Raw genomic sequence first — 12802 nt, forward strand, 5'->3', positions numbered from 1 at the left:
TCCAGTTAGTTTTGGATGCTGAGAGGGATTAGAAGAATTTGAGGGACAGATTTCCAGCTTAGTATATTCACGTGCTATACAGACCTTTAGTAACTTTGACCACCCTTCCTCCCCACAATAAGTCACTTCCATGAAAAATCATCACCTAATAAATAATTTTGTTAATCCTTAAAATGCTACATGACTGTTGTTTTGTTTTGATGGAATACAGTCTAACACAGCTATCTCTCTGTCACTATTCACAATACTGCTCGTAGTTCCTGGTAAATTCAGTATTTAAGGTTAAAGTAGCGCATATGGGCCAGTGTTCAATCACTGGGGCTCTTTATTGTAACGTGCACCGCTAAGAGAGATGTTTGTTAGCAGTGGAAACTTCAGTAGTCTGAATTCTGTGTTAAAAAGGCAATTATTCAAGTGTTACAGTCAGAATTGAAATAGTTGGGCATTAGACACTATATATACTGCAGTGTCAGACAAGTGAGTAGGTCATCCAGACCCTATTTTGAATTTTTTTTTTAACAGATCACATTTTTCTATTCACTGTAGTGAAGAGTTTTTTTTTAAATCTCCATTCTGGTTTTTAAAAGAGCGAACATACCATGTCCTAAACCACCAGTCTCAGATAAGGATAAATTACACCATCTTGTGGATGTAAAGAGAGCCTTAAATTTTTTTTAAAGAGAATTCAGTCCTGTGGATAATTGGGATGGTGTCACTTGGAAGGCACCCAGATACCAGTTATAATGAGCACAGTATGAAACACTGGTAAGTACTTTTTGTAACTTTCTAATATGCCAGTGTGGAAATGCCCTTTCTGCTGATGAGGGAAGAAAGGCTTGCATCTTTGACTGCAAATGACAGGGACTTGCTTTTTCTCTAAATTCCAAAGATGGCACCCTAAGTGCCACAATATTCTCAGACTTTTTGGCTGTGTCTATACTAGTCCCCTCCTTTCAGAAAAGGGCATATTAATGAGGCAGTTTGGAAGATGCTAATGGGGTGCTGACATGAATATGCAGCATCTCATTAGCATAATATCAGCTGAGTATGATTTGAAAGTGTTGCTTTCAGAACTCATGCCGCCCATGTAGTCTGGGGCCTTCTGACAGGCCCCCTGACTTTGAAAGCCTCTTCTTCCTATTTGGCTTTAGGAAGAAGGGGCTTTTGAAGTCAGGGGGTTCTTTCAAAAGGCCCCTGACTAACCTCATATTCATGTCAGCGCCTCATTGGCATCTTCCGAACTGCTTCATTAACATGCCCACTCCGAAAAGGGGGCGAGTACAAACACAGCCCTTATCTATAGACTTTACTCCTTTTAGTCGCCATATGAATTTACATGTCACATACGCCTAATGAAATGGGATCACTATTACAGAAGCTTCATTTTCTAGAAATGTGCAATTGGGTACAAATTTATGGAGTGATGGTGTAAATCTAACATTCTGTCTTCCTGTGTAACTTAATGGAACAGGAAAGTTTGTAATATTTTATTACCAACTCTGTTGTCTGTCAAGAGTTTCAAGAATTTTGTGTAGCCTGAGCAACAACTCTTCCCACCTACTCACTTGTTTCTATGTGGTATATTTATCTGATACTGAACAAATAAAATTAAAACATGATATGAAACCAAGATTTGACTATCCACAAAAATCTGTACTATATTTTTGCTGAATAAGAGCTATTTTTAATGTTGTCCCCCACCACTGAAATGAACCTGAATTTATGGGGTTCATTTGAAATATAGTGATCTGAAGATTTTCTCTGATTTCCATAAACTCTTAATTTAATTTGCAATACTACATTTTTACCATATTCATCTTCACCTTCTTTCCAGGGCCCCTTGTGTGAGGTAAACATGAGGTGTAAAGTCAGATTGCTTGGATTCTGTGGGGCAAACTGCTGTTAAGTAGCATTTCTCTGTATTGTATATAAACATACAGCAACCCTTCTCATTAGAGTTGCCTAGGTATTTTCATCCCATGACGTGTTTCTTCAGTTGCTTTAAAATGTTCACTTTGGGGCTTGAAACTTGTTCATCATGATAAATATTTGAGGAAAGTTTGAATGAAAACAGTTCATTTCTTTTTAGTTTGGTTTGCTGTTTTTGTTTTTGTTTGTTTTTTTGAGTGCAGAAGGCAACTAGTTTTTCCAGGATAAACTCATTTTTGCTACTTTTTAAAGCACCTTTACTACGTTCAACATTTAGGTTAGAAAAATATAGCAAAATGACTGTTTCAAAATCAGTTCAATGAAAATGAGTTTGATTTGGCCTTGTTATAAGGTTTTCAAAAAGTAGACACAGAATATATATAGTTTCTTTAATGATCTCCCAGAATTTTGTCTCTACATGTCTGTCAAAGTCTGTCAGAATTTTTCTGTTGATTTAATTGGGCTTGAGTGGGAGTGTGTGAGGTTTTCTGTCCAGGAAAACCCCAATTGTACTCTATTACACTTAGGTAAATTCAGATTTGCTTTAGATTTATAATAGATAGAATTAGGCCCAAATTAAAAAATGGGTTGTTAGAATTCACTCCTATTCCTCATTTTTCTCTGCCTTGTTCATTGTGCACAAGTGGCTAAATGAGGTAAAGGGCCTGTGGAAAAAGTTGTCAGTAATATGGTTGCACATTGTCATAGTGTCTACGCATAGACATCAGAGTTAGGGTTGCACGTGCAACTATAACTGACTGGAAATTTTAATAATTTCAGCCAAGTGAGGACAGTTTTCCTTTGCAAAATCTTCCCATCTTTGGCTAGTTTTACATGTAATTGTAACATTGGAATATTTTTGTTTGTATTAAGCCTTTTCATATAATGTTTTGTGTGGGGAAATGTACGTGTATGTGCTTCTAATGATGAAAATAATGCAAAGATGCTATTTTTTGAAATTTAGAATATAGTTTGCGTCTGAAATAAACCAAATAATACTGTTGTCAGCAAATATCCATAGCAATCAGAAAAGCTGGAGGGCTGGAGCACAACAAGAAAAAAAATCTGTGGGTCAGATTAATGTATTTTTCCTCCTGTGGTCATCCAAGCATCCAGTTTGGTGGCAAAAAAAGCTCATTGGCAAGCAGACTCCTTAAATTTGTAACTATAGTTGTAGCCTCTTCACCCAAACATGAGAATTGAATTGCAAATATTACATTTAGTGTAATTTACCTAGAAATACTGTGTAAATTATTGAAATTCTTCAGGCTTGCTCCTGCAACTCTTGCTCATGGCTTACACCTTGCATACGTATATAGTGCTATAGATTACATTCCCTTTTGACTGTGCACAATGCTGCACTTGAGGCAGCATTCCGTCCCCATGTCCTATCTGTAAGGCACTATATCTTCTTTAAATCATTTCAGCTGACTTTATACAAAAATAGTTTAACTTCAACTCAACAAAGTTGTGCTGACTGGAGACTCTCGGTTCCAAGTACATAGTGCAGCTCTGTTAACAGAAATCAGCAGTTCCACATGCTGGTAGCTACATAATAAAACTTTCAGTATCTAAGCATCGGAGTGTTAGATCTCTGGACAAAGTGCTCCAGTTAAGAATGCAGTTCTACATGTTTGGCTGTTTTTCATTATTTTCTTTCACACCCCCTTAGGTTCTTCCACCTTATGCTATTGTTTCATGTCCCTAAAATGCTTTATCCTCCAGATTTTCAAATGCAGATAACTTGGTTCCCACTGCCAAACTACCCTTAATTTTTGTGTGAAGAAAGAACAGATGTGTAGAGCGGAAGACAGTATTTTGGTAAAGCTGTCTTGGTATATGAAATTCTTAAATCATTAATATTAGCGTAAGTGCGAAGTAACTAAAATATGTAAAGGAAGTTGCTTAGATTTCATATGGCAGAAAGAAGTTTGTTCTTAAAATGGAATGTGTAAGGACTCATTAAATGTAATGGCAGAAAATTACCGAAAAAATTGCCCTAGTTTCTGTGTGGTGATCTTTGCATACAGCCGTTGATTTGTTTAGCTAATACTAAGTTATTTAATACATTTGCACTCTCTTTGTGTGTTTACAGGTCTTTTACCACAATTACTGGGAGTAGCCCCTGAAAAGGCCATAAAACTTACTGTAAGTCTGGGAGTGGGGGTTCTAAGCCTTTAGCCATCATTTATGTGTGTGTCTGAATTCCCTATGTGGAGATGTAGGATTTTTGCGTTTTAGTGCGTTACAACATATTCCATGCTTTTTGTTAGATGAGGTTTTAGTTCTAAAGGGAATGACAATTGCTCACATTTCACCCGGGGGCACGGCAAGTGGTGTACAGGCAGCATACTAGTGTTTCTGAAAAGAGGCTGATTAAGCCGATCGTTTGGGAGCTTAATTCAAAATGTTTAAAGTCTCCCTGACCCTCTAGTTTTCTTGATGTGTTTGATTTGAAGTATCCCAGGCATTGGTTTCGTTTCTTCTCGTAAAGGAATAAGATATTTTCCCCCTGCAGTTGCATTTAATTCCTTGATTAATATAAAATAATGCTGGGACACAATGGAACTCTGGTATGAAAGAAATCTGTTTACATGTATTATTATGTACCTTACTTGCACTTTAGCTCATGTAATTTTAGATATTTTGAATAATTTGAAGTCATTAAAGAATTTTTCATTATAAACTAATCAATGTATTGTTTACATACAAAAGCCCAAGATGTTTCTTATTCATTAAGCTAACATTGCTATAAAAGACATTGCATTTTGAAATCCAGCTTGCAGTTACCATTGTGGAGACTTACGGAAACTTATGATTATTTCATATATCTTTTAAAATGTGTTTATTTGAAAAAAGTACAACACCCCCACTTTACAATATTTCATCTACTATATAAGATTATATATTATATATATGGCAGTTTGGCACCTTGATGACAGATGTAGCATCTGGATTTATTTGCATTTTTAATTGCACAAAATTTGTAATTACTATCTGCTTCTCATTCTTTATTTATCAGCTTCCATAAATCCTTGTTTTTAAGGTTAATGATTTTGTGAGAGACAAATTTATGAACAAAGATCATTCTGTCCCCCTGGCAGCAGAAATTCTTGCTGGCGGTTGTGTAAGTATGTTCTTTACGTTTCCTGTGTTTGGTAGATATTAAAGTACACTGTATAAGATTGAATTTTCTGGACTAAGGTTTCCATTCTACCACAGATCCTGCACAAGGACAGAATCTACTAGAGCAGCTCAGCTCTTTTCTTAAATAGTCCAGTCCTTGATGTGGAAGGGTAAACATTTCTATGCGTCTTGCCTTTTAATGACTTTGTATAATTCTTCACGTCTTAGAATTGCTTCCTTAAGAGAGCTACATTGGCTGCAGTGTATGGCTTAAATAGGATTCATGCTAACCTTACCAGAAGTTAATAATTAGTGCATTATTTCATTGTGGCACCCACTGTGCAATGTCACTTTTCTGCTGTTATATTGCGCCCACTAATTTTCACTTTTTGCAGTGATACTTGCTTTGTAAATGGCAAAAACTACTCATGCCTCCTTGCATTCATAGGAGACATAGGCTGTGTAATGTTAACTACTGCATAATGCATTCTTGAATGTAGGTTGTATTTAAAACCCACCATAGTTTAGAAAACTGTTCTTCCTTGTGCAGAGTAGTACCTCAATGAACAACCTGTGTCTCAATCTACAAATGACCACATTTTACACTTTAATATAGTTCTATCTAGTCATACTATATCTCAGTTTATCGGGTGTATTGATTTTGTTCAAGTGAATTTAAATTCTTTAAAGTGAATGCATGTTCAAAGACTAGTGCACTTTAAAGATAAAGAACTCTGTTTATTTAAACTGGCTTTGATCACTGGGGCAGAAGCAGTGCTAGTATATTTTCAATCTAACTTAGTTTCTGCTGTCATAAGACAGATGAGGTCACATTTTAAAACAGTTTCTATCTGTGCTGAAAATTATGCTGAAGAACAACTTAAAAACAAAGAATTCTATCTTAACATCAGTAGTGCAAAGATTCATGCTGTATGTGCTTGCAAAGAGCACGTTATGCAGTGCCTCAGGGTGCAGTTGTTTGAATGTAGTACAGACTGAGAAGTCCTGGCTTTCTATAATTCTCATGAGATGAGGCCGGATTTGGCTGCTGTCTGACTGCTGCTTCTGTTTGATCACTGACCTGTCGTAGACTGCCAGGTAGGATCCCCTTGTTCTGTAACTTTAGGAGCGTTCGGGGAGGGGAAAAAAAGAATGTGAGCCTTTAAAGATCCAAATAAAAGCACAGAGTAACTGAAGGGAAAATGCAATAAAGTACTTGTGGATACAAAAATGCTTTCCCCTCCCACTTAGAAAATTTTTAGTTGTGTTCAACATACCATATATAGAATTCAATGCATCTTTTCAATATAAAAATACACTGTTAGCCTAGATTTGTTTTACTCACAGATCTGGTTTTTTTTCTTTTTTTTTATGTAGTGAAGATAACACTAGTTCTTTCACTGTAACCTATTATTTATGAGAAAACTGCAGCAAGCCTTTTTCAATAGTTCATTGTAAACTAAGGATCTTCTTTGAGAGAGATTGCTTGGAACGTATTTTAAACATGCTGTAAATTTTGGATTATCCCATTTGGTATTTGAAGTGTAAAGATAATTGGGATTCAGAATAAAGTTCTGGCAGGAGATGAGGTGACAGAGTGCCTTGAGTTTTCTTTAATTGAAGAGTTTCACTTGAGGGTCCAGTTTAGTGCCAAGTAGATAGGTTGTGACATGTATTATCTTTCTGCAGGTGGTCTTATTTTTTTATATTTGTGCATCCACTTCAGACGTATAGCCAGGTTGTCATTAGAAGTGATGCCTAGTTACTGGCTTAAATGGCAGCAAAGTGAATTCTTGGAAAAACACACCCTTTCTTTTAAAAACACTGAATCTTCGTGTGGGAGGCAAGTAGACAGTGGTATACAAGGTGTAAAGGCCCTGTTATGACTTATTGTTAATCATTGTCCTACAGACCTTCACAGGATTCCGAGAATGTCATAATTGATCCTAAAGGAAGACAGCAAATTAAAATTAATTAATGCTCAGACCTCATCTACAAATGGGATGATATTTTTACATTAAAAATTTTTGGTCACCTTCTCTGATACCATAGGTCAGAATTCTTTGATTAAGTAGGAGCATCAGTCCTTTTTCATGTAATAAACCTGGGTATTTATTTTTGATTCAAGTTCCAAGCACAGTGAGAGGACCTAGCAGCTCTGTAGATATATTTGTGCCTTTGGTAATACAAAAGGCTTTCAAGGGTTTGTATCACATGAGCAGTTCCACTCTGCTGTTCGTCCAGCCATTGCTAGGCGTTGACTTTTAAGTCCCTGGAGAGCTCACCTTGCATCATAATTACTGAGAATTAGTACACATGGCTGACTTTTGCACTTGTAACCAAAGCTGCTTGTTTCATTGAACAAGCCTTTTTCTGTTTTGTAAACTGTTTTCTTCCCTGGAAAAAAATGCAGAACGATCTTTGCTTCATGACCTCATGGTATTTAGCTGAGCTAACAGCCTGTTTCATAGATTTTTATTGTGAAGATGAAAGTGGTAGTTTGTCTAAAATTAAAATAAAATTTAATAAATCCTATAATACAATTAAAAGACGGCTATAACCTTTATAGATTATAGATTATTTTTATATGGTTTAAGGAGAGTTGAAGTATAAGTCACTCTCTTGAATCAAAAGTGCTAAATTCAGCTTCCTTGTTTATGAGGAATACTATTATTATTAGATCATACTTCTGCTTATTTATTATCATTTATTACTATAGGTTAAACCTCTTTAGTTTGGCACCTTTGGGACCTGACTGATGCAAGATGAGAGAATTTACCAAATCAGAGGAGTTCAATGCTGTTTAGCACGTTACCATGACTTCCACGGCTTACTGGGCTCTTAGAAGACATTTAGGGTTAAATTACAGCTAAATAACAGCGCAGTCCACTGAAAGCCAGTGCTGGTGGCTGTAAACAAACTTTATGGGGCCACGGGGAAACTTGGCCAGACCCACGATAAGTGGTCATCCAGGTAAATAAAATCATGCTGGATTACAGATGTTGCCAGATGAGTGTGTCGGGCTAGAGAGGTTTAACCTGTATATATTTAATACGGTAATTAGCCACAAAGAGAGAGTCCCTACTTATTTGGTACTCCTGCCTTGATTTGTGGTTTTAAAAATTCTTTGTAGAGCCTTACACTATTTTAATACTACAAATCTTCATTTCTGAGTTGTAATAAAGTATCCAATAGCACTCTGGGCCTGGAATTCAGATCTGTTAAAGACCTATGCAGAAAATATAGGTTAATTTCTCAACGTTTAAAATGTAAAACTATGTTACATGTAATCATCCTAATAATGTGAATATATGGAACTAGATTGTGATGAGAGGATAAGTTTATGGCTAGGTGCAGGATAACAGAGGCTGACCTGCTTTTATAGTAGTAATATTCTTGAAGCTTCCAAAAGAAAACATTTTTTTCCCCAATTTTCAAGTTATTTCACTTTGGTTAACTGTTCCAGAAAAATCTACTGGCGTCTTGAGGCATTCCTGCCTTAATGATATACCACAGTATTGACTGAAAGGGGGAGGGGGACCAACAAAATGTAGAAAGCCAGTTTTATTTTGAAAAATGGTTATTCATATTGCATGCAGCCACTTAGAACTGTTACTGTTTAAGACATTAAGCAATTTTTTGATACAGTAATACAAATCATTGTCTCACTTGGGTCATAATCAGAGTAAAAGCTCCAGTTGCATTGTGATTTAAAAGCAAGACTGACTGACTTTAAGATATCTATCATAAAGCATTGAGACGATTATTCTGCTTGCTTGCATAACTGTTCCTCTTCTTTGTAAATGGAGCAGTGGCAAAATTAACAGCTTCTGTTAACTGTGGAAGTAGAGGGCAGAGATTCAAGTACTGAAAATAAAATATGTACAAAAGTACAAATAGTTGATTACTGGATTGCTAGCAAACGAAGTAAAAACAAGCAGTATGACTTAAGCACCTATATAAAATCTCTAAACTCCTTTCATGTACTAATATAAACTCCCATATAAATCTGCAGTCTGTTACTCTGTAAGAAGCACTACAGGGCAAAATGTTTTTCTCTTAACATGCAAATATGCAGTGTCTTTTTCTACACAGTATGTGTGTTTGTCCATGTCCTCACTGTTACCTGGTTTTAAGCATATAGCACAGTAGAATTACAGCTTCCATACAGACTTGCTTTCTCTCTGTCTCCAGAAGTTTTGTATTTATACCATTCAGGTTGAGACTACTGGACCTGGAAGTCTCCCAGGGACCATACGAATTAGATGTTATGGGAGTTTAGGGTTTGCTTCACTAGAAAGTGTACAGAATTCTGGTCAGCAATAATTTATAAACAGTAAACACACTAACACCCTGCAGAAGTTGTGACAAATAATCAATCCCACAGCAAATTCTTAATACTGTTACTTACAACATTGCTTTTGCTTTTGAAGGTAATAAAGATGAGTCCAGTGGCGTGTGCTGTGGGTTGTGTTCCCTCTCTAGCGTTTTTTTTAACCAAGGAAGAGAGCTGGAGGACTGCTACTGCCAGGACCTTCTTGGATGTCTTGCCTGCAAGAATCCAGAAATTTTTATGACTGTAGACTAAAGAAACTGGAGGTGCAGTTTCTTGCATCTGATAAATTTATTTGTCTGAGAAGTCTAGGTTTGTGGATAAAAAGAAACTCAGAGCTACATGCCAGGAAAAAAATGTGTATGAGAGGAAAACAGAACAGCCTCATTCGTCTTAATGCTAAAAGTTCTGGTACTGTGTATTTAGATAGTTAGAGAAATAATGGTGTTCTTTATGATTGCTGATATTAACTTTGAAAGGAAACCGAGTACACTTTTTTGAACTCTTAACAGATTAACTCTAAGAGGTCTATTCTTCCATCAATACATGCATATAACTTCCATTAGTGTCAGTAGGAGTTGCACATGCATATAAACACCCAAGATTCACTTTTCTGGTTTGAGGAGGAGTTGTGGAAAATCCAACTTTCTTGTCATTGCCAATTGAAATTATAGCAGCCTATTTATTAACTTGTTTAAAAATCCTTTAACTTAAATTTAGCTCTGAAGAATATGGCCTTCTTCTGTGACATTGGCCATGCCTATACTTCTAAATGGCCATGCTAATGGCCAAATTGAAGAATACTAATGAGGCACTGAAATGAATATTCAGCGCCTCATTAGCATGCCGCCAGCCACGGCACTTTGAAATTGCCGTGGTTCACTCGCCCACAGCTTGTCTACATGGGGTTCCTTTTTAAAAGGACCCTGCCAGCATCAAAATCCCCTTATTCCTATCATCTGATTTCTCATCCTGATAGGAATAAGGGGATTTTGACTTTGTCAGGGTCCTTTCGAAAAGGACCCCTATATAGACGAGCCGTGGGCAAGTGAACCGTGGCACTTTCGAAGTGCTGCCTCTGGTGGCATGCTAATGAAGTGCTGAATATTCATTTCAGCGCTTGTTAGTATTCTTCAATTTGGTCATTTGCATGGCCATTTCAAAGTTTTTTGTAAGTGTAGACCTAGCCATTGTGTATAAATAAATGCATAAATAAATTTTCGCCTGTATACGAAACACTAACCTATAGTGATCCAGATTCAAATGTAATTTGAGAGGTACCATTTGGCAAAGCCAAATGTGCTTTAAAACAGTTACATTTGAATTGTTTCCAGTTAATTGTTCATCCAGTCTTAACGTTAGCTGTGATGTTGAAGAGTGGGGCCAGTAGAAGGTAACCAGTTCTACCTAGGCCATTGTAGCAGAAGGTCTTCCCATATGAGAGAGAGCGAGCGTATGGCATATATTTTTCCTTCCAGACCATATGAGGAATTCCAAGTCACCTTTCCTTGTTTTGGATTTTCTCCAACTAGTTCACTGAATCTTTCACTCAATCCAATTTGCTTTAAATTGTCTGTCCTAAAGCATGAAGGCCATGGCGTTCATGTGGGCACACAAAATACCTATTCCAAGGTACAATTTCTCTGTAGTATATGTATTCTTACTTTAGATTTATTCGTTTAACATACATTTTTCAAGACCTACGCCCTGGGAGAAATCATACAGGCTGATTCCCCTCCCCCTGCCCCATAGAATTTTTAGAGCTCATAAACAATTGGGGAGGAAGGGTGTGGTTTTTGGTTAGATTGTTTCAAAGCCTAAAATATAGATTCTTTTTTAACTAAAAAATGCCGTTTTTCCCTTGAATGTGCTTGTTATTCTGCACATATTAAATATTTAAAACATAGTTTTACACCTGTATTGGAAATAACAATTGCGAAAGTTTGTTGTACAGGCAAGATATTTTATAGCCCTCAAAATATAATTTGTTTTAAGTTACCTTTAGCTGCAATTTCCAATCTCGTTTTAAAGGAAGATGAAGTTTTCAGTTTACTAGTAAGGGTCCCCAAAATATCTTAAATCTAGATTAGCAGTTCAGATCCAGTTATCTAATTGGAATAGGAAGATATTTATAATGTGGCAATATCAAGAAATAATGGGTTACAATTTTTGTACAACGACCATGCTTTAAGGCAAGGAAGGTCTGTAAATCATTACATAATATCACTAGTAGTCAAAATAGACAAGGCAGAGCCAGATCTTAACATATTTGACAGGCTTGTAACTTAATTACTTTTATAAAACCAATCAGGTAGGCTCCACTTTAATTTCTTGGCTGAGCTTCTGAAGAACAGTTTTACTTGTTAAGTGGAAAATAGAAAATCTGCTGGGTTTTTTCCATTGCAGAACTGGTCAGAGCTTTGTGAATAAACCATCCCTTTGTGTTTAGCCATGTTGTTAAGAAGTGAGGGTGGTAGAAATCTCAACAACTTGTATGCATTTGTCTCAGAACTTATTCAAGCAGGCTTCTGCTTTATTCTGTTTGAGCAGAGTAATTCCAATTGTATTTGTGTGTTGTGCTAATGTAAATGTCTGAGGGAGCCTGTTCCCCAGTTTTGCTACACATGGATATTGAGGAAGCTTTAAGTGTTTGAGATTGCAGCATGGCAACTGGGACATAGAAACCAGCCAAACTAAAAACTTTCACCAGAGCTGGAATAACTGCTTGGAGGAGAGGCAGACTGGGAAGATGTAACTCTGTCAGTATGAGTCTGATTCCTTTGCTGGATTTATCAATGTCCCATCTTAAGCAGAGTGAAACAAGTGGTGGATATCATAGGTGTTTTCCACCTTTTTATGGTAAATGTGTTTATATTGCATGCAGTCCCCATTGCTGGAGGTTGCTGTCCACACTCAGGAAGATGGTGATCTGTGTCTGGTGAAGCAGCAGAGCTTTCCACTTTCTTGCCTGTCAGGAGACAAGTGGATTATCCTTCTCAGCAGCTGGGAGGGGACAAGAAAAGTCAAATCAAGATCTGGCTGGTCTTGGTTGTCTCCCCAGCACTGGCTGAATAATACAAAAAGAAGTGTATGTAAAAATGTCAAGTAAAGTCCATTTTACCTTATTTGAAATGAGTCCTTTTTTCCCACCGAAAAAGAACTGTTCTTTTTAGCCAAAATATTGTCAAAAATAGTTATCAAGACTTTTCATCTACTGGGTCCCTGGATTTTTCAGTCAGTTTACTGAACAGTCCTACTTAATGTAGATTAAAAAGTGAAAAGCTAGTGGATTTTTAATTAAATATGGTAATTTTTAAAAAAGAGACTTAAGAGAATAAGCTTTTTTTCTGGAATATTTTTGAACCAGCTCTGTTCTTAGTGCAATTCCTCCCCTCAAGTACCACTCTGAAGTTA

General features: G+C 36.6%; 1 protein-coding gene across 1 annotated transcript in view; it reads left to right on the forward strand.

Moving 5' to 3' along the window:
• The window catches only part of SLC25A13 (solute carrier family 25 member 13), a 153941-nt gene that overhangs the window by 100096 nt on the left and 41043 nt on the right, over positions 1 to 12802 (forward strand). The window contains exons 12-13 of the mRNA XM_074984705.1: positions 4025 to 4077; positions 4976 to 5056. Of these exons, the coding sequence (XP_074840806.1) occupies positions 4025 to 4077; positions 4976 to 5056 (134 nt within the window). The remainder of the gene's footprint in view (positions 1 to 4024; positions 4078 to 4975; positions 5057 to 12802) is intronic.

This window comes from Carettochelys insculpta, chromosome 2, assembly GCF_033958435.1.
Source record: "Carettochelys insculpta isolate YL-2023 chromosome 2, ASM3395843v1, whole genome shotgun sequence".
In the NCBI taxonomy this organism is placed as follows: domain Eukaryota; kingdom Metazoa; phylum Chordata; order Testudines; family Carettochelyidae; genus Carettochelys; species Carettochelys insculpta.